Raw genomic sequence first — 20,244 nt, 5'->3', positions numbered from 1 at the left:
AGGAAGCCCCTTCTCTGCTCCTCACTGAGTGTCTTCCAAGGATGCACCACTGCATCTCGTGAACTTCAGGTTCCCATCCCTCAAAGAGCCTGGAGAGGATAGAGACCATGCCCGGAGGGTTAGTAAAGTGTGACCACGTGTCCCTCAGCTAGGACATACTGTGGTTCCCAAGTGGTCAGTCCCAAAGATTCAGAACGCTGGGTTAGGGATCAATTTGCTGTGGTTGGCTGAAGTTGGGAGCACAATACCCTGGATAGGGAGTACATTTTTGTTCCAGGGCTGGTACAGAGGGAGGTCTAAGGATGAGGGGTTCCTACAGGCTGAGGACTGACTGGCTAACCCATGGTAAGGTTCTTCAAGGGGAACCTCTCCTCGTGGGCGTAACCAGAGTTGGCCTTGGTGGGTGTGTAGATAGATGTAACCACATTTTTGGGGGGTGTTTTCATGAACCAGAGGTTCAGGACTCCCTTGTGAGCCTTGATTGTCTATGAGGGGAAAAAAAGAGTGGGACACTGGGACTGAGGAGCACTTATGGGGTGGGGAGCTGGGATCTTTGTATTACATCAGGAGATTTTGGGCCTCAGAGACCCACCCCACTTCCTCAGCCAGAGCAGGGTTAGGGGCTTGTGTTTTGGTGGGAGACAGGTGTGGAGAGGAACAGGTGTGGGCATGGTATCCTGGTGATTTTGATCTTACAGTGCTGCATGGTCTTGGTGAGGAAGATGAACCCCAGGAATTAAGCCACGATGACTAGGGGTGGAAGAAATGTGTCAGGGGCCCCTCGGGATTCAGGCATTAAAGATTTTCCATCTCCAAGTCTCCTGAAAAAAGTTTGCAGAGCACCTTGCCTCAGGGCTCTACCACCTCAGGGGGCTTTATCCACCCTTCGGGAACCAGGGAGTCCCTGGGTGGCACAAATGGTTAAATGCTCAGCTACTCACAGGAAAGGTTGGTGATTTGAACACACCCAAAGGTGGCTCAAAAGACAGGCCTGGCGATCTGCTTCCGAAAGGCCACAGCCCTGAAAACCTCATGGAGCAGTTTTAATCTACACACATGGGGTCTCTATAAGTCAGAATCGACTTGAGGATAACTAACAACAAGGAAACTTGTGAGTCCATGTGCTGTGGGCCTCCCTGAGGTCAGCGCAGACTTACCCATGTTTGAGTTACAATAAACAACATGGGGGTGTGATTGGTAGCATCCACGGGCCTGCCCAAGGGTGGCCACTGAAAGAGTCAGGAACAAAGCAGCCCAGCAAGAGGGTGGGATTCGTGGCAGGAGTTGAGTATCACAGGGGGGTGTTGAAGCATAACCTTTCCCTAGCCCAGCTCACCACGGAGCATCCATCTAACATGACTGCTTTCCAAGGACTTGGGGTTAGGGGGTGGCACCCATGGTGTGGTGTCCATGGGGCAAACACACCCAGTAATCATCCTCCAACCCTAGCATAGACCTGTGAAGGATTCTGGGTAAGGACTGTGATACAAATTTTTAAGGGAGACTTACTGAGGCTCAGGTGAGAGAAGGGCCGGTCCCCATACTACCCGTTGAGCTGGACCCCATGCTTCACACCTCACAAGACTGTAACCCCCACATGCTTCCTCTTAAGCCATCAGAGAGTCTCTCCCAAACAGAGACACACACAGACATACCAAATACTGGGGTAGGGGGTGCTCACTTTAATGAATTTTCTAGAAAGGTCATGAGGGGGGACATAGTGACCCCAGAACTACAAATCCTACCAGGAGGTCATGCCAGGGCACTGGAGCAGGTAGCCTCATGTGTTGTTGTTAGGTGCCGTCGAGTCTGTTCAGACTCATAGCGGCCTAAAAACCAAAAACCAAACCCACTGCTGTCAAGTTGATTCCGACTCATAGCGACCCTATAGGACAGAGTAGAACGGCCCCATAGGGTTTCCAAGGCTGTAAAATTTTTTTTAATTGTGCTTTAGATGAAGGTTTACAGAGCAAATTAGTTTCTCATTAAACAATACACATATTGTTTTGTGACCTTGGTTGCCAACCCTGCAATGTGTCAACACTCTCCTGCTCTTGACTTTGGGTTCCCCATTTCCATTCGTCCAGCTTTCCTGTCCCCTCCTGCCTTCTTGTCCTTGCCCCTGGGCTGGAATGTGCATTTAGTCTTATACACATGGTTGAGCTACATGTATTAGTCTTTGTTTTGTGGGCCTGTCTAATCTTTGGCTGAAGAATGAACCTCGGGGGTGACTTCAGTACTGAGTTAAAAGTGTGTCTGGGGGCCATACACTTAGGGTTTCTCCAGTCTCTGTCAGACCAGTAAGTCAGGTCTTTTTTGTGAGTTAGAATTTTGTTCTACATTTTTCTCCAGCTCTGTCTGAGACCCTCTATTGGGATCCCTGTCAGAGCAGTCGGTGATGGTAGCCGGAAACCACCTAGTTGTGCTGGACTCAGTCTGGTGGAGGCTGTAGTAGTTGTGGTTCATTAGTCCTTGGGACTAACCTTTCCCTTGTGTCTGGTTTTCTTCATTCTCCTTTGCTCCAGACAGGGCACATCTTTCTCCTGCGGAGTAGCTGGTGGGTTTGAACTGCTGACTTTTTGGTTAGCAGCCAAGTGCTTTAACCACTGTGCCTCTATGCTGTCCTCGATTCTGTAAAAAGAGCTGTAGTAGGGCCTGGTGGCCCAGAGGTACTGATCAGCCCTGTCCATGCTGCTTTGGGTCTTGCTATAGGGTACCATCTGCAGCTTGGGCATGTAGGCAGAGGAATGGCCTCCACTCCAGGCTCCATCCTTCCCCTCCCACCTTCTACTTGACCTTCCTCTCAGGGGTCAGATAGCAGAGAACTCAGGGAGCTGGCCCTGGGGTCAGGAAACAGCATAAGAGTGCAGGGAGCTGGTACATGGGTCTACTGAATTGTTAGGAACTGCTGAACTCTTGCAGGCAGCTGAGAGAATAGTACCAAGGCCACCAGGGCCAAACCAGGAGCTGGGCCTCCCCTTATAGTTGTACCCATCAGCGAAGGTGGACAAGGTTCAGATCCCCCCAGGGCATACAAGGTGTAGATGTGACAGAAATTATTGCCTGCAGTGGGCTTTCCCTGCTAAGACGAAACAAGCAGTGGGCGATCATAATCCACTCATCTAGATCCAGGACATATCATGGACCCTGGGGAAACCTCCCAGGAGTGCATAAGGTTCTGGGACGGGATCACAGAGGATATAGGGGCCACCCTTGATGGCCCAGAATGCCCTGGGGGAGCCCTGGGTTTTTATTGGTAGGAACAATGGGTAGTCCAATTGGAGGGAGTTTGGGGTCCTGCTCGGCTGCTAACCAAAAGGTTGGAATCCACCAGCTGCTCCTTGGAAACCCTACAGGGCGGTTCTACTCTGTCCTGTAGGGTCCCTGTGAATCAGAATCAACTCCATGGCAATGGGTTTGGTTTTTTTTTTTTTTCCTTCACCAAAGGAAATATATTGGAGTCTTTTTTTTTAAGTTAATTTCTATTGTGCTTTGAGTGAAAGTTTACAAATCAAGTCAGTCTCTCATACAAAAATTTATACACACTTTGCTATACACTCCTAATTGCTCTCCCCCTAATCAGACAACACACTCCTTCCCTCCACTCTCTCTCCTCGTATGCATTCGGGCAGCTTCTGGCCCCCTCTGCCCTCTCATCTCCCCTCCAGGCAGGAGATGCCAACACAGTCTCATGAGTCTACTTGATCCAAGAAGCCTGTTCTTCAACAGTAACATTTTCTATCCCATAGTCCAGTCCAATCCCTGTTTGAAGAGTTGGCCCTGGGAATGGTTCCTGTCTTGGGCTAACAGGTCTGGGGACCAGGACCTCCGGGGTCCTTCTAGTCTCAGTCTGACCCTTAAGTCTGGTCTTTTTATGAGAATTCGGGGTCTGCATCCCACTGCTCTCCTGCTTTCTCAGGGGTTCTCTGTTGTGTTGCCTGTCAGGGCAGTCATCGGTTGTAGCCGGACACCATCTAGTTCTTCTGGTCTCAGGCTGATGTAGTTTCTGGTTTATGTGGCCCTTTCTGTCTCTTGGGCTCGTAATTACCTTGTGTCCTTGGTGTTCTTCATTCTCCTTTTCTCCAGGTGGGTTGAGAACAGTTGATGCATCTTAGATGGCCACTTGCTAGCGTTTAAGACCCCAGATGCCACTCTCCAAAGTGGGATGCAGAATGTTTTCTTAATAGATTTTATTATGCCAATTGACTTAGATGTCCCCTGAAACCATGGTCCCCAAACCCCTGCCCCTGCTATGTTGGCCTTCGAAGCATTCGGTTTATTCAGGAGTCTGCTTTTGGTTTAGTCCAGTTGTGCTGACCTCCCCTGTACTGCGTGTTGTCTTTCCCTTCACCTAAAATAGTTCTTATCTACTAATTAGTGAAAACTTCTCTCCTTCCCTCCCTCCCCACTCTTGTAACCATCAAAGAATATTTTCTTCTCTGTTTAAACTATTTCTCAAGTTATTATAATGGTGGTCTTATACAATATTTATTCTGTTGCAATTGACTAATTTCACTCAGCATAACATCTTCCAGATTTCTCCATGTTATGAAATGTTTCATGGATTCATCATTGTTCTTTATCGATGCATAGTATTCCATTGTGTGAATATACCATAATTTATTTATCTATTCATCCATCGATGGGCACCTTGGTTGCTTCCATCTTTTTGCTATTATAAACAGTGCTGCAGTAAACATGGGTGTGCATATATCTGTTCACGTAAAGGCTCTTACTTCTCTAGCATATATTCCAAGGAGTGTGATTGCTGGATTGTATGGCAGTTCTATTTTTAGCCTTTTAAGGAAGTGCCAAATCAACTTCCAAAGTGGTTGTACCATTTGACATTCCCGCCAGCATTGTATAAGTGTTCCAGTCTCTCCACAACCTCTCCAACATTTATTATTTTGTGTTTTTTGGATTAATGCCAGCCTTGTTGGAGTGAGATGGAATCTCATTGTAGTTTTGATTTGCATTTCTCTAATGGCTAATGATCGTGAGCATTTCCTCATGTATTTGTTAGCAACCTGGATGTCTTCTTTAGTGAAGTGCCTGTTCATATTCTTTGCCAATTTTTTCATTGGGTTATTTGTCTTTTTCCAGTTGAGTTTTTGCAGTATCATGTAGATTTTAGAGATCTGGTGCTGATCGGAAATGTCATAGCTAAAAACTTTTTCCCAGTCTGTAGGTAGTGTTTTTACTCTTTTGGTGAAGTCTTCGGATGAGCAAAGGTGTTTGATTTTTAGTTTTTTTTTTTTTAAGCAGACATAGGACACCTGGGTATTCTATTGAATGTTTGCACCAATCTGAAATTCTGGTTCTCCAGGGGCCTCACACTGACTCCGAAGACTTTTGGAGTTCAAGGGGCAGGAGCCAGGGAAGCACCCAAGAAAGGGAGGCTTTAAAGGGTCCCTCACTCAGGTTTTGTGAGGGAAGATGAACTAGAGAGGTGAGGTTCCAGTTTTAGTGAGGGGACAACTGTGTAGGGGGAGGTGTTCTTACTGGTGGAAGGTCTGGGCTGACATACCTGGTTGGTACTGATTCTGAACCCTAAGTGTATTTGTGTATTTGAATGCCGTAAGTATTTCCTTCAAGGTTGGTCAGAGAAGAGATGAGAGAACAGGGGCCGAGGAAGGGAGACCGGGAAAAGGGCAGAGCTTGGGGGTTTTGAAATCACACCCTCTCCCCGTCTCATCTCTCCTATTCCCCATATAACCACTTCCAAGGAACATCCCCCAGGCCATGGGTGGGAAGCCAGGACTACCCCTTCTTCCAGAGTTCCTGGCTGGGCTATGCAGGGGGGCTCTTTGTTCCCTGGGAGTTTCCCCTTCCACCCAAATGTCAGACTCACAGTATAAACCCTAAGGGTAGAAACAGTAGCATGCACAGGTTTGGATGGGGTGTCCTCATCTGACAACATCAGGACAATGCCTGAGGCAAGGAGAGCTGTTTGCCAACTGATAGGGCATTTGTCAGTGAGTTTGTCAACTGGAGAGATTTGTGAATGGAGGAATGTTCCAATGAGGTAGTGATTTGTCATCAGTGGGAGGAATTTATAAAATAGAGAGCCCTGTGCAAATAGGAAGGTCCCTTGGTGAAGTAAACGGCTCTCGGGGACTAACCAAAAGGTTCGAGCCCACCCAGCAGTGCCACGGAAGAAAGGCCTGGCAATCTGCTTCCATAAAGATTACAGCGAAGAAAATCCTATGGAGCAAAGTTCTACTCTGTAGCACATGGGCTCGCAATGAGTCAGAGTTGACTCGATGGCAATGGGTTTGGATTTTTCTTTTTGTGCAAATAAGACTTACAAACTAGTATATAGTAAAATGTTTTAAAGTACTGACTAGGGAAACTAAGCTATGGTTGATAATGCAAGTTAAATTACCATTACTTATGTTTCAGATCACCAGGGCTAATGCCAATGTTGAGAATTATTACCAATACACCAAATTTTTATGTAAAATGTGAAAGCATTATTTGAAACATTTTGCATCCCTCACCCCTCAGCACTGATCCCAGGGTGCTCCCACCCGGTCATCAGTAAGATGGGTTTGTGCACAGGCACTACACAAGGACACCGCCTGCTGGGTGGTAGTTCTTTATTTCATTGTCTGGGAGAAAGGTGGGACTGAGAAAGTGGCTGAGCACTGGGCAGGCTTAGGCTTCTGCTGGAGGACAGGATTCATGCTATCCGAGGCCTCAGGGACTGCCAGGTGCACAGCCCTGGCTCCCGTGGCAGGCAGGCAAGGTGGCGGCTCTGGAAGCCCTTCTCGGAGCCTGAGAGGAGCTGGTCTGTCCACAGGCAATGAATGTCACTCTCCAGCTTGCAGGGGATAGATGAACAGGGAAACACCTGGAGGAGGGGAGGGGGCACAACTCTGAGGGCTTCTCCTCCTCCCCCTACCTCCCCTATACAGCAAGAACTTTCCCCTCCTCAACTTTCAACCTCAAGCTGCTGGGGAGACTTGGTATCGCCCCACCTAGGTACACTCAAGAACAGCCTCTCCTATTAGGAGGAACAGTCATTGGGCTCTGCAGGGTGACAGTAAGCTCGTGAAAGGATCAGTTTCCTAGGAATGGTGATTAGGGAACAGTTGCTGGGGATCAGGCTGGCGGGTCTCCTGGAGACAGGGAACATTTGGCAGGTGGGCAGTTTAATCATAGGAATAGCCAGGAGGCCTAGGGACAGTCACTGGGGGTCAGAGAACATTTAAGGCTGTCAGGGAATAGTCCCTTGTGTTGAGAACAGTCAGTGCTGCAGAGGAACAGTCAGATGTGCTGCATAAGGGTCAGCGGGTTTAGGGAACAGCACTTTGGGTCATTGGAGAACACTGTTTCTTGGAGAACCAAGAAACAATCCCAAGGGGTTGAGAACAGACAGAGGGACTAGAGAATGGTCACAACGGAGAGTCAGAGGGACAGAGAACAGCCAGGTCCAGGGAATAGTCAATCCAAGGTATCAGACACAGGGTAAGGAAGCAACCAGAATTTCCAAGGGAACAGTCTCAGGTTTGGAGGAATGGCAAGAGAGGTCAGGGACAGTCCTGGGGGAGCAGCCACAGGGACAAGGACTAGCCAGAGGGTGCAGGAAAAGCCCAGGGAATGACCTCTGCAAGGAGAGCAGGGCCCAGGCACTCACTGTGCATTCCTCACAGCCAGCAGCATAGGCCTTGGTGAAGCCTCGGCGCTGAGCAGAGCTCAGACTGCTCCAGGGAGCGATGAAGCTGCAGGTGGTGATGTGCAGGTGCCCCTTCCGCAGTTGTCCTGGGGGGAGAGGGGAGGAGGACAAGCAGCTTCTGATTAGCTGGGCTGGGGGCAGGGTGGTGCCTGACTGGCAGCCCTGGAGTACAGATCCTGCTGAATCCCTGGCTTTGTGATAGGCTGAAATTGGGGTGGTCCCCATGTCAACTGGGACCATTCCCTTGGGAGCCTCGCCTGCCACAGGGTGGCTAGGCAGCATTTGAGGAACAGGTTGGCATGGTACAGGGCGAAGGAGCAGGGTCTCACCAGTGATGAGAAACTCCTCGCTGCGGTTCTGGGACCTGTGGAAGTATCCACAGACGCTCTCCATGGCAGGGGTGTAGACAAAGCGAATGTCAGGGGCATCCCCCAAGGCGTCGAAACCTTTGAACATCTGTTGATGGATGAGAGGAAGAGTCTTTGTTTTACTGATATTAATCCTCCCCCTCTATGTTCTATCCTGAAGCCATACAGCATCCTGAGACCACAGCCAACTTCCTTGCTAGCCTGTAGCCAGAAGCTTCTATTTTGATGGAGAGGAAAATGTTAGGAACTGCTGGGGAATGGGCAGAAGGGATACCTTGGTCATCTTGATTTCATAACGCTGGTACAAGGTAGTCTGGTTGACTTCTGCCATCCCCATGAACTTGGCCCTGATGACTGCAAGAGAGGAGGGAAAGAAATGAGTCAAAGGGGCTGTTGAGCAAATAAAAATAAAATACCCACAATAATACTACTAGACAAGCACATACTTAAATAGGCATTACTGCATGCCAGACAGCACACTAAGCGATTTACACATTCGTTCATTGATCCAGCTGTATACTGAGTGCCTACTCATTGCCTGGCACTGCTCTAAGCCTTTTTCATAAATTCTTTTGTTCATTCGCTCAACAAATATTTTGGAACACCTACTGTGAGCCCTGGTGGCACAGCGGTTAAGAGCTTGGCTGCTAACCAAAAGGTCGGCAGTTTGAACCCACCAGCGGCTCCTTGGAAGCCCTATGGGACAGTTTTACTCTGTCCTATTAGGGTCAAGTCAAGTTGGAATCAACTAGGCAGCAACAGGTTTTGTTTTGTTTTTACTGTGTGCCAGAAGGTAACTAGGTGGCGCAAATGGTTTGCACTCGACTGCTAACCTAAAGGTTGGTGGCTTGAACCCACCCAGCAGTACCGTGGAAGAAAAGGCCTGGCAATTTGCTTCCATTAAGATTACAGCCAAGGAAACGCTATACAGCAGTTCTACTTTGTAACACACAGGATCACCACGAGTTGGAATGGACGATCGCAACAAACAACAACTGTGTGCCAGACATTGTTCTGTGCTCTGTAGATTCCTTCATTCATTCAACAAGCATTTTTCTCGAACACTTACTGTATGCTAGGCACTGTTCAGGGTGTTAGGGCCACAACAGTGAACAAAATACAAAAATCCCTTCCCTTGTGGAGCTCACATTCTAGCCAGGGGAAGACAGACTAGAAACAAGCAAAGTAAATAAGTATATGGAATATTAGAAAGTATTAAGTGTGATGGAGAATTGCAGAGCTGGATAAGAGGGATCAGGAGTACTAGGGGTCAGGGATTAAGGTTTTAAATAAGGCTGCCAGGGGAGGCCACCCTGAGAAGGTGATGTTTGAGGCAGACACCCATGTGGATACCTGGGGGGAAGGGTGTACCAGACAAATGGAGGGCCGGTACAAAGCCCTGAGGTGGGATCAGGCCTAGTGTAGTCAAGGAAGTGTGAGGAGGCCAGCGTGGCTGCTGCAGAGTAAGTGCAGGGGTGGGTGAAATTATTCTAGAAGTAGGCACCACTGTGAACCCCAATGGACTGAGAGGGAAACCAAAGCATGGAGTGTGTGGGCAGGGTGGGGTACAGACTCACCAAGATCAGAACTGCAGTAGGCCATCTGCGGGTGTGGTGCAGCACAGGTGCATGCTCTGCTGGGGGTGATCAGCCAAAGCAAAAACAGGATGCCAGAGGCCAGGGGCGTGAAGGGAGCCATGGTGGGTTCTGCTGGAGTCAGGAGTCAGGGCAGGGGGTGTCATTTGGCCCCAGCACAGCTGATCCCCCCCCCACCCTCTTCCAGGGCAGCCTGAAAGGGGATTAAGGGGCTGGTTTGGGCTTGGGGAGTTTGTGGATTTTAAGGGAGTTGGTGATTTGGGGAGCCCAGAGGGGTTTAAGGGGTTGGGAGAGTTTAAGGAGTTGTGGAGTTTGGGTGATTTAGGGGACTGGGTGAGTTAGGGAATTAGAGGGTTGTGGAGTTTGGAATATTAGGGGTGGGGAGTTTGAGGATTTAGGGGCGTTGCGGGGTTTGGAGGTTGAGAAGTTTGGGGTGAAAAATTTGGTGGTTGGGGGGCTGGAGAAGTTTAGGGGAGGTTGGGAGTTTAGGAGTTGTGAACTGTGAGTGATATAGGGGGCTTGGGGAGTTTTGGATTTAAGGAGGTTGAGGAATTTTGAGGAAGTTGGGGTTTAGGAAGTTGGGGGAGTTTGGGGGTTTAAGGGGTAGAGGGAAAAAAAAAAAAAAAAGAGGGAACTTCGGGGATTAAGGGGGTGGGGGTGCTTCAGAGATTTAGAGGTTGGGGAGTTCTGAGGTTTAGGGGTTGAAGATTGAGGAGTTTGGGGGATTTGAGGGCCAGGGGAGTTTAGGGAGCTGGGGAGATGGGGTGGGGGACTTGGGGGCAGTAAGAGGAATTTAGGCGAGTTGGCAGGTTGGGAGGAGTTTGTAGTATTAATGGGTCACAGGTTTGAGGAAGTTGGTATGGATGTTAGGGGTCAGGGGATTTAGGGGCTCGGGTTTGGTGGAGCAGCTCCAGCCCCACCCTCTTCTCCTTTTTCCAGCCCAGGGTCCTGGTGCTGGGAGGCCAGGGTAGGCCGCCAGGCGTCTGCACAGGAACCGGCCGGCCTGGTGGCTGGCAGGAAAGCTCCAGCTGAGCTCCAGCCTCTGTGGGGCCACCCAGGCCCCTGCCTACCTCTGGTGTCTCTCTAGGCGCTGGGTCTGCGGCGATGGCGGCAGGGCCTGAGCGGTAGGGGATAAATGTCCATGCGAGGGGGCGGGGGTGGAAGCAGTGCGGAAACCACAGGCTTCCAGGCTTCCTGGATGCATTACTCATCCGCCCACCATCAGCGCAGAGGCCAAGGGGCGGGTCGCCATTGCGGAAAGGGGGGTGCACCCTCCTCCTCTCCCTCCCCCTGGGCCTCGGTTCCCGGCCACCCCCTCCCCCATCCCCACGTTGTGCACCAATCCTTACAAGCAGCCTCATTGGAGGCCTTATAGGCAGGATTCCCCCACATCCCCTCAAGTCTCCAAACTTCCTCCAAAGCCTATCGAATTCCTCATATTCCCCAAGCTGCCCATAGCTGAAACCCAAATTAGTTCATTCTTTCAACAAACACACAAGCACACAAAAAACACGAAAATCCATTTCCTTGTAGATCTGACATTCTAGTGAGGGGCAGGGGAGGCAGAGAAGAAACGAATGATGCAGAAGCAATAAAGGAAGATAAGGCATGTGAATGGAGGTGGAATACAAACTGGGAAGCTGAAGTACAGAGTTAAGTGACATCAAGATCACAGAGTTAAAAAGTGGCAGAACTGGGATTTGAGCTCAGGTGGCCTGGAACCAGGGCCTGGGTCTTAACTTCTTTCAAAAAATGCAGCCAAATAGCCAGCATTTATATGGCACCTACTGTGTACCAATGAAGCATTGGTGGTTCAGTGGTAGAATTCTCGCCTTCCATGCAGGAGACCCAGGTTTGATTCCTGGCCAATGCACCTCTTGTGCAGCCACAACCCATCTATCAGTGGAGGCTTGTGTGTTGCTATGATACTGAACAGGTTTCAGCAGAGCTTCCAGACTAAGATGGACTAGGAACAAAGGCGTGGCAATCTACTTCTGAAATCAGCCAATGAAAACCTTATGGACCACAATGGTCAGAGCCACAACTGATCATGGGACTTGCGTTTTGTTCCACTGTGCATGGGGTCACCATGCGTCGGAAACTGCGGACTCCACAGCAGCTAACAACAATATACTGTATGCCAGGCACTTGGCATAATTTATCTCATTTAAAGCTCATAAGTCTCTGAGATGAGGACTGGTGGTATTCCGTTTTTACAGACGAGGAAATATGATGCATTAGAGGGATTGAGGAGTCCCTTGGTGGTGCAAACAGTTAACATGCTCAGCTGCTATCTAAAAAGTTGAAGATTCGAGTCCACCCAGAGGCACCTCAGAAGGAAGGCCTGGTGACCTACTTCCAAAAACTCAGCCATTGAAAACCCTGATAAGTATAGTTTACCCTGACACACATGGGTTGCCATAAGTCAGAATTGACTTGAAGGCAACTGGTTTTTTAGAGGGATTGAAGAATTTTCTCAGGGTCACAAGACATGGCTGGGATTCGAACCTTGGCTAACACCAGGATCTTAACCCAGGCAAGGCACAGTCCTGGCAAGCCGGGAATGTGCATATGGGGGGGGGGGCGGTGTTGAATGGTGGTGAAAGAGGCCAGTGAGTCAGTAGAAAACTGATCCCCACCCCATCCTGCCCTGCCCCTTCCCCACTAACCCTCCCACGCCCCTGGTGGAGGGTGAGATGAGGCAATCCCTGCCCACCAGCTTCCTGATGTTGGCTGTCCCGGGGGTCCTGGGGAAGGGGACAATTCCAAGTTCTGAAGGCTGATTAACATCCTTGGTTAATTCAGGGAGGGTAGACCAATAATGATGATGAAGTGATGATAATACTTACTGTGTATTGTCTACTAAGGTCTGTGTGTAAATTGTCTCATTCAATCTCCATTGCCCCTTTGAGAATTAGGCTTGATTAACTCAGAGAGGTTAGATCAGTAATAACAATAACCACCACCAACAACAACTCGTACGGAGGGTTTACTGTAGCAAGCACTGTTCTAAAGTCTTTGTATATACAGTATCTCATTCAGTCAGTTCTGATCACCTCCTTGTTAATTAATGTTGGTTTAATGAAAGGATGTTAAAGCAATAATAATAGTACCCAACACTTATTGAGGATTGAGACTTACTGTGTGCTAGATATTGTGCTGTGTTTTTCCTGAAATAACTAGTTTATTCCTCACAACATCCCTGTATGAGGAACTGCTTATATTCTCATTATACAGATGAGGAAACTGAGACACAAAGGGGTTGAGTGACCTTCCCAGGAATGAGAGTGAAGAAATGACTTGTTAGGGGGGACAGGAAGGAGAGAAGTAAACTCAAAAGATTGTAGACACTGACTGTGAAAGGGGGTGAGTACCGGGGGAGTGAGAGTGAATGAAACGGGTTGAGTAAGAGTGGTAGCTGGCCAGGCTGAGGAAGAAGCGAGGAAAGGGAAAGTCCTGTTGCAGCCCCTCACTGACCCCGGTTCTGACGCCAGCTCTGTGATTCTGAAGCCTGAGTCAGCACAGGGTTTTACCATCTACATATGAGGGTTCTGGGGATCTGGGTTAGTGCACAGGCTGTGAAGCTGGTGGAGTTCTGTGGAAGGAGTGTTCAGGTGTGTGATCATCTGGGGAGTTCGATGGTGTGGGAGCCCATGGAGCCCAGCTGGGGTGTGTAGAGCTAACTCCGACAGTCCCCACCACACACCAGTGCTTAGGTGCCCTTTGTACAGATCAGGAAACTGAGGCCCAGGGAGGAATTAAGTGACATGGCGTTAAGGAAGAGGGGAGGCCAAAATGCAAACTTAGGGATTTCCAGGGGAACCCCAGAGTCCATAACTTCATGCATGCACACAAGTGGAGGCACACACATACACAGTGTGTGCAGGTTCAGGGTCAGAGGACACAAGGACTGTTTATGAAAAGAGGGGCCTAGAAACCTCGGGCATGTGTGCACTCAGCTCTCTGGTGCGTTTCTGCCTCTGAGTGTGTGTGTGTGTGTGCCTTTGAGAGCTGTATGTGTGCCTCTAGGTGGTATGTGTACCTCTGTGTTGCTGTGTGTTTCTGAGAGCTGTGTGTATGTGAGTGTTTTATATATCCCTGTGTATTTCGTGTTGCTTATGGGAGTTTTGTGTCTGCCTCTGTAAAGCGGGTCCAGGTTGTCTATGTAATTGTGAAATGTTTCGTTTACCTCTGCATGCTGTGTATACATATGCCGTATGCCTGAGTTTGTCATGTGTACGCCTCTGCATTGTTTCCCTGGCATGCTACCTAGAGGACCCTCATAATCCCCTATCCCCGTCTTCGCCCCCCCCATAATGACACCAGTCATTTGGGAAATGAGGAAGGTGGGGGTGCAGAGGGAGGGCAAGGCCTGAAGGTCAGTCAGTCACCCTGAGCCTGTGGGCTTCCTGTGCCTGTCGGGAACTGGGAACCTCCGGGAACCGCCACCGCCCCAGCATCCCCTCCCGGAATGCCTTCTCTCTACCCCCGTCAGGCATCTGTCTCCACAGCGGGAGGGAGGGGCGGGAGGGGGCCCTTTGCGTGCATTCGTGCTATTGGTGGGGCTGGAGTCACCCAACCCAGGCCCCTCTACCCCACCCAGAGTGGGCGTGGGGGGTGGAACTCGAGGTCTTTCCCACGCCTGAATGTGTATGTGTGTGTGTGTGCGCACGCGCACGCACGCACACACATCCTAAGGAATGTTGTGTGGGCACACACCCAGAGTTGTGGCCTGGGAGTATACTTAGGGTACTGAGTGTCTCTGGTTGTGTGCATGCCTGTGTTCTGTATATAACAAGGCATGTTTTGTGTGTCTAGATATACTTTTTTGTGTGCCCAGGAGTGTGGTGTGGGTCTCTGTTATGGGTCTCAGTGGTTATGTGAATGCCTAGAAGTGTGTACATCTGTATGTTGTGTGGGTTCTTCTGTTTGTTGTGCATGTGCCTAGGGATGTTCTGTGTGCCTGTGTTAACTCTGTGTCTAGTTCTGTTGTGTGTGCCTGTCAGAGTTAAATGTGTCTCTGTATTCTGTGGCTGTATCTCTGATGGTTGTCTCTGTGTTGTATGGGTCACCTGTTGGGTGTTGCGTGTGTCCCTCTGTTAAGTGTGTTTGGGCGAAGGGAGGAGGGCTGTGTGCTGTGTCTGTGTCCAAAAGTGTTGAGTGTGTGTCTAGGAATGTTGAGTGTGTACTGCTGAGAAACAAGGCTGGTCAAGCATGCTGATTTCTGTCCCCTGCTGTGAGCACATGGGGTGGGGGGGCGGTGGATGACTGTGTTGTGGGTCTCTGTGAGCCCTGGAGAGCTAGGCGCGCTTTGGAGTCTGTGCTGGTTGCAGGTCCCTCTGTCTTTTGTGTCTCAATGTGCACTGGCATCTCTGGGCTTGGCTGTGTTGATCTGAGTTCTAAATGTTTGTGTGGGTCTCTGGGTTATGCATCTGTGTGGACAAGGCTTGCTATAAGGGCTGGTGTGGGGTCTAGTTGGTATATGCTCATCACCACCACCCCTATATACACACTCAACTCCTTATCACTCACTGTAAAAACAAAGGTTCCTTTTTCCGGAAAAGTCCCCCACCCTTATCCCATGCCTCTGCCCAGAAAAGCATGGGTGGAAAGTCTAGAGATATGGGGCGATGGACAGGGAGACAGGCAGGCAGGGCTCTGGGTTAGATTTTGGGCTTGGAGGTACTGTGTAACCCCCCCTCCATCTGTCTCTGATCTGCCTCTTCTGGGAAATGGCCTATAATGTGGCTCCCACCAGATGGGTTCCCCTCAGCACCCCCGACCCCCGTGCCTGGTGCTCAGCCCTCCTGCCCTGACCATACCACCTCTTTCCATCCTATCCAGCTCAGCAGCACAACATACCCTGTGGTTGTGAAGATGGGGCATGCACACTCTGGGATGGGCAAGGTGAGTCACTGGGTGGGGTGTGTGTGTGTGTGTTTGTACACGGTACATACATCTAGCATTGTCTGTATGTAGATGTGTATTTGTGTATTCAGCACACACCAGTAATCCTGTTTGATTGTACGTCTTGAGATGTCTACGTATTCACATTTTTGTTTTTTCCATTCAACTGATTTTTTGTGGACCCATTTTTCTATCATGCATTCAGCCAATTTTGTGTTAGTGTTTCTAGTATTGTCCCTGTGCACATGCCTGCTTTTGTGTTGGACACACATAACCATAATCTTTTATGTTCAAGGGTCTTGGGGTCCTTGTATGCTTTCCATCTGTCTGATTTTGTCTCTTTGTGTACACAGAAAAGACTTTTGTTATGTTTGAGTGTCAGTACTTCCGTATGCTTGTATATTGTGTGTACCACCGATTTTGTGCCTGGATGCCAATTATGTGTACTGTATATACACCCAATTGTTTAACAGCTTTATTCAGATATAATTCACATATCATACAATTCACCCATTTGAAGCATACCATTTAATGGTTTTTATGGTCACAGAGTTGTGTACACGCAACTCTGTCCACATGTAAAAAACTGGAGACCTGTATGCATATTTGAGTGCCTTGGTATGCCTGTTGGTATACTGTGTTCACCTAATTTTCATGTATGTACCCTACCTGTTATATGTGTACACAGCCCTGCTCCTTGAGGCACCCCCACTACTGCCCCATCCTAACTTGGCCCTGATCCCTGACCCCACTCCCACAGGTCAAAGTAGACAACCAGCATGACTTCCAGGACATTGCAAGTGTCGTGGCACTGACCAAGACGTATGCCACCGCCGAACCCTTCATTGACGCCAAATATGATGTGCGTGTCCAGAAGATTGGGCAGAACTACAAGGCCTACATGTGAGTGGAGAAACCAGGGTCTGGGGGGTCCCCTGCCTGTCCCACCCCGTCCACTTTAAGCCCCTTGAACATCTCTTGCCTCGTCCTCCAGGAGGACATCTGTGTCAGGGAACTGGAAGACCAACACTGGCTCTGCAATGCTCGAGCAGATTGCCATGTCTGACAGGTAAGGAACATAAACTCGGGGCGGGATAGTAAGTGAGGGTGGGAGAGTACAGACACCCAGGCAAGGCGCTGACAGGTTTCCCTACCCCATGTCTTGGCAGGTACAAGCTGTGGGTGGACACGTGCTCAGAGATCTTTGGGGGACTGGACATCTGTGCAGTGGAAGCGCTGCATGGCAAGGATGGAAGGGACCACATCATTGAGGTGGGTGCACAGAGGGAGGAGCAAGTGCACAGCAGCAATATTCTAAACTGATGATCTCTGTGGCAAAAAAGGCCCTTAGCAAGTGGCAAAGTGCTTAGTAAACGGTAAAGTACCTTGTGAACTGAGACATCCCTGGCAAATGGCAAAACAGTAAACTCTAAACTGCTCTGTGAACTGGGACACCTTGGTGAATGGCAAAGCACTTAGTAAACTGTAAAGAGCTGTTAACTGGGAGGGCCTTGGCAAACAGCATTTTGTAAACTATAAAAGTTAATAAAGCAAGTTAGTAAAGATAATAAAGTACTCTGTACACTGTAAAGCACCTTACAAACCAGGAAGTGCTTGGTGAACAGCAGAGTGTTTTGTAAAACTATAAAAAAAAGGGGGGGGGAGCTTTTAAAACTGGGAAGTCCTTGTTATGGAAGCAAAATGCTTTCAAAATTCTAAAGCTCTTTGTAAACAGTGGTGCCCTTGGTAAACAGTAATCTGTAAACAGTAAAATATCTTGAAAATCAGGAAGTGCCTGGTAAAGAGCAGCACTTTATACATGGTATTTTGTAAACAGTGGTACCCTTTATAAAGCACTTCCTAACTCTCAACATACCATATATCACATAGTCCTTTGTAAAGAACAAGGTGCTTTGTAAACTGTGTCCTCTGTAAGGATTACCACTCATAACAACTCTACAGGACAGGGTAGAACTGCCCCATAAGGCTTCCAAGGCTGTAATCTTTATAGAAGCAAACTGCCACATCTTTCTTCCACAAAGCAGCTGGTGGGTTTGAACTGCCAACCTTCAAGGTAGCAGCAAATGCTTAACCAACTGTGCCACCCAGGCTTCTTTTATAAAGAACAAAACACCTAGTAAATTATAAAGCAGGAATTGGCAAACTTCTGTTGTAAAGGGCCAGATAGTATATATTTCAGGCTTTGCAGGCCATATGGTCTGTATTGCAACTACTCAACCCTGCAAAAGCAGCCACAGACAATATGTAAACAAGTATGGTTCTGTTCCAATAAAACCTTATGGACACTGACATTTGAATTTCCTATAATTTTCACTTGTCATGAAATTTTTAAAATTCTTTTTCAACCAAGGAAAAATGTAAAACCCATTCTTAGCTCACGGCTATACAAAAATAGGTGGTGGGCTGGATTTGGCCTGTGGGTCGTAATTTGCCGACTCCTGCTATAAAGTACCTCAATTGTAATGTACCTTGTGAGGAAGACAAGCCTTCCTCACAGTGCAAAATCAGTGCCTCTTAAACTAAAGCTCATTTCTTTGGCAGCTGCCGTGCCTTTTGCTAACTTAAAGCACCTTGTAACTGTCACCCTCACATGTACCTCCTGCCACTCTCCTCACTAGATCCCTTTTCCTCCCCCAGGTGGTAGGCTCCTCCATGCCGCTCATTGGAGACCACCAGGATGAAGACAAGCAGCTCATCGTAGAGCTTGTTGTCAACAAGATGGCCCATGCCCTGCCCAGGCAGCGGGATGCCTCCCCGGGCAGGGCCTCCCACAGCCAGGTCAGGCCCCTGGCATTGAGCAAGGGCCAGGTTGGCCTCCTGGGGTAGTAGAGGGAAGGCCAGCCTCTAGTCATGCGGTGCCATAGAGCTGGTAATCAGTAGGCTAACTCATGGCTGAGCAGAGTGCCTATAGCATCACCATTATGCATGTGTGGTGGCAATTACCAATTACTTAAAAAAACTGATAAATAGCTGCTATCCTGACTTCTCTGCCTGCCTCCTGATCCCTCCTCTGGGAAGGAGCCTTCCTCTCCCCATCCCCTCTGCTCAGCCACAAATGAGGCAACATCCAGTACAGAGGGAACCCATGTCATTCTGACAGCTGATTCCCCACTGGCTGGTTAACTATTTTTAACTTCTCCCCTGCTCCACTCCTCTGCCCACAGACTCCATCCCCAGGGGCCCTGCCCTTGGGCCGCCAGACCTCCCAGCAGCCCACAGGGCCTCCAGCTCAGCAACGACCCCCACCACAGGGTAAGTGAGGGGTCACCTTTCTCAGCCTCCCACCATCACAGAAGCCCCCACCACCTCTCACTTGTCCGCTCTCACGTGTGCACTTTCTGTCCCTCAGGTGGCCCTCCACAGCCGGGCCCAGGCCCCCAGCGCCAGGGACCCCCGTTGCAGCAGCGCCAGCCCCCACAGGGCCAGCAGCACCTTTCGGGCCTTGGACCCCCAGCTGGCAGCCCCCTGCCCCAGCGCCTACCAAGTCCCACATCAGCACCCCAGCAGCCTGTGTCTCAGGGTCCACCGCTGACCCAGGGTCAAGGCCGCCAGTCCCGGCCAGTGGCCGGAGGACCTGGGGCACCTCCAGCAGCCCGCCCACCTGCATCCCCGTCACCCCAGCGCCAGGCAGGACCCCCACAGGCTACCCGTCAGACCTCCGTCTCTGGTCCAGCTCCACCAAAGGCCTCAGGGGCCCCACAGGGTGTGCAGCAGCGCCAGGGCCCACCCCAAAAGCCCCCAGGCCCTGCTGGCCCAACACGCCAGACCAGCCAGGTGGGCCCCATGCCCCGCACTGGGCCACCCACCACGCAGCAGCCTCGGCCCAGTGGCCCGAGCCCTGCTGGACGTCCTACCAAGCCACAGCTGGCCCAGAAACCCAGCCAGGACGTGCCACCACCTGCCACTGCCGCTGCCGGGGGTCCCCCGCACCCACAGCTCAAGTAAGGGGACCCCCACAGCAGCCCTTATGTTGCTGCTCACAAAGTGGGCTCCTGCACCAATAGGCAGCTCCAGCTCCCACGCCCCTCAGCCGGAGGTCCTATCCAGGGATCCTGAGCACTCCCTTTAGAGCTTGAGCCAACCCCCTCCCCCAAGCTATAGCTCCTCCCACTCCATCAGCAACCCCTCCCCTCCATCCCAGCTCCTCTTCCTTGGATACCAGCGATTTGGGCCCAGGCTCCCGAAGAAACCCCACTTTCAGTTCCAATCCCTCCCAATAGGTCCTGGGAAATTCCTCTCCTGCAGCACATCCCAGGCACCTTGCCGACCCTTCAGTACCTCCCTGCTCATCTCAGAATCTTCCCTACCAAACTCATCCTCCTCCTTGTCCATTCTCAGACACCCCCCAACTAATCTCCAAAACTCCTGGCCCAAGTCACAGTCACTTCATCTCTGCCCAGTTGATCCTCATACTTTTCCAGCAGTCTATCTGGTCCATCCCCAGATCCTCTTGTTCCATCTCAGTCTCTTCCCAAACCATCACACCATCCTCTCTCTGCCTTTTCTGGTCCATTCCAGACTCCTTCCCCTTAGTTCAAAAGTCTTCCCTGCCTCAGCCAACTTCTCCCCCTTAGATTTGCTGCCGACCAACCTGGCCAGAATTCCATCTCCTCGGTTCAAGGCTCCTCCCAGGCTATCCTAGACTCCTCACCCTTAGGTTGGAATCCACCCTGTT

General features: G+C 50.0%; 2 protein-coding genes and 1 non-coding gene across 4 annotated transcripts in view; 2 read left to right on the top strand and 1 right to left on the bottom strand.

The window, feature by feature from the left end:
* SYN1 (synapsin I) overlaps positions 1-20,244 on the top strand; it is a 67,179-nt gene that overhangs the window by 45,511 nt on the left and 1,424 nt on the right. For both annotated transcript variants that reach the window (XM_064278221.1, XM_064278222.1), the window contains exons 6-12: positions 15,486-15,548; positions 16,309-16,451; positions 16,543-16,617; positions 16,718-16,820; positions 18,207-18,347; positions 18,734-18,821; positions 18,919-19,510. In XM_064278221.1, the coding sequence (XP_064134291.1) occupies positions 15,486-15,548; positions 16,309-16,451; positions 16,543-16,617; positions 16,718-16,820; positions 18,207-18,347; positions 18,734-18,821; positions 18,919-19,510 (1,205 nt within the window). The remainder of the gene's footprint in view (positions 1-15,485; positions 15,549-16,308; positions 16,452-16,542; positions 16,618-16,717; positions 16,821-18,206; positions 18,348-18,733; positions 18,822-18,918; positions 19,511-20,244) is intronic.
* On the bottom strand, positions 6,583-10,837 carry TIMP1 (TIMP metallopeptidase inhibitor 1). Its single transcript, XM_064278223.1, has 6 exons — positions 10,712-10,837; positions 9,624-9,755; positions 8,321-8,400; positions 8,008-8,134; positions 7,640-7,764; positions 6,583-6,853 (listed from the first exon to the last, which is right to left on the bottom strand). The coding sequence occupies exons 2-6, from the start codon at positions 9,742-9,744 to the stop codon at positions 6,683-6,685; spliced, it is 624 nt and encodes a 207-aa protein (XP_064134293.1). The 5' UTR covers positions 9,745-9,755; positions 10,712-10,837; the 3' UTR covers positions 6,583-6,682.
* On the top strand, positions 11,444-11,514 carry TRNAG-UCC (transfer RNA glycine (anticodon UCC)). The gene has a single exon. It is a non-coding gene; the product is annotated as a tRNA-Gly (tRNA).

The sequence above is a fragment of the Loxodonta africana genome, chromosome X, assembly GCF_030014295.1.
Source record: "Loxodonta africana isolate mLoxAfr1 chromosome X, mLoxAfr1.hap2, whole genome shotgun sequence".
NCBI classification, from domain to species: Eukaryota; Metazoa; Chordata; class Mammalia; order Proboscidea; family Elephantidae; genus Loxodonta; species Loxodonta africana.
Note: the sequence above shows the minus strand (reverse complement) of the source record. Positions and strands in the feature narration are given on the sequence as shown.

Excerpts from the sequence above, each read along its gene's own strand:
- TIMP1 (XM_064278223.1), bottom strand. The coding sequence starts at position 9,744 with ATGGCTCCCTTCACGCCCCTGGCCTCTGGCATCCTGTTTTTGCTTTGG. Across the intron at positions 8,401-9,623 it reads CTACTGCAGTTCTGATCTTG|TCATCAGGGCCAAGTTCATG; the intron begins GTGAGTCTGTAC and ends CCTCTCTTGCAG. Across the intron at positions 7,765-8,007 it reads CGAGGAGTTTCTCATCACTG|GACAACTGCGGAAGGGGCAC; the intron begins GTGAGACCCTGC and ends CTCTCCCCCCAG.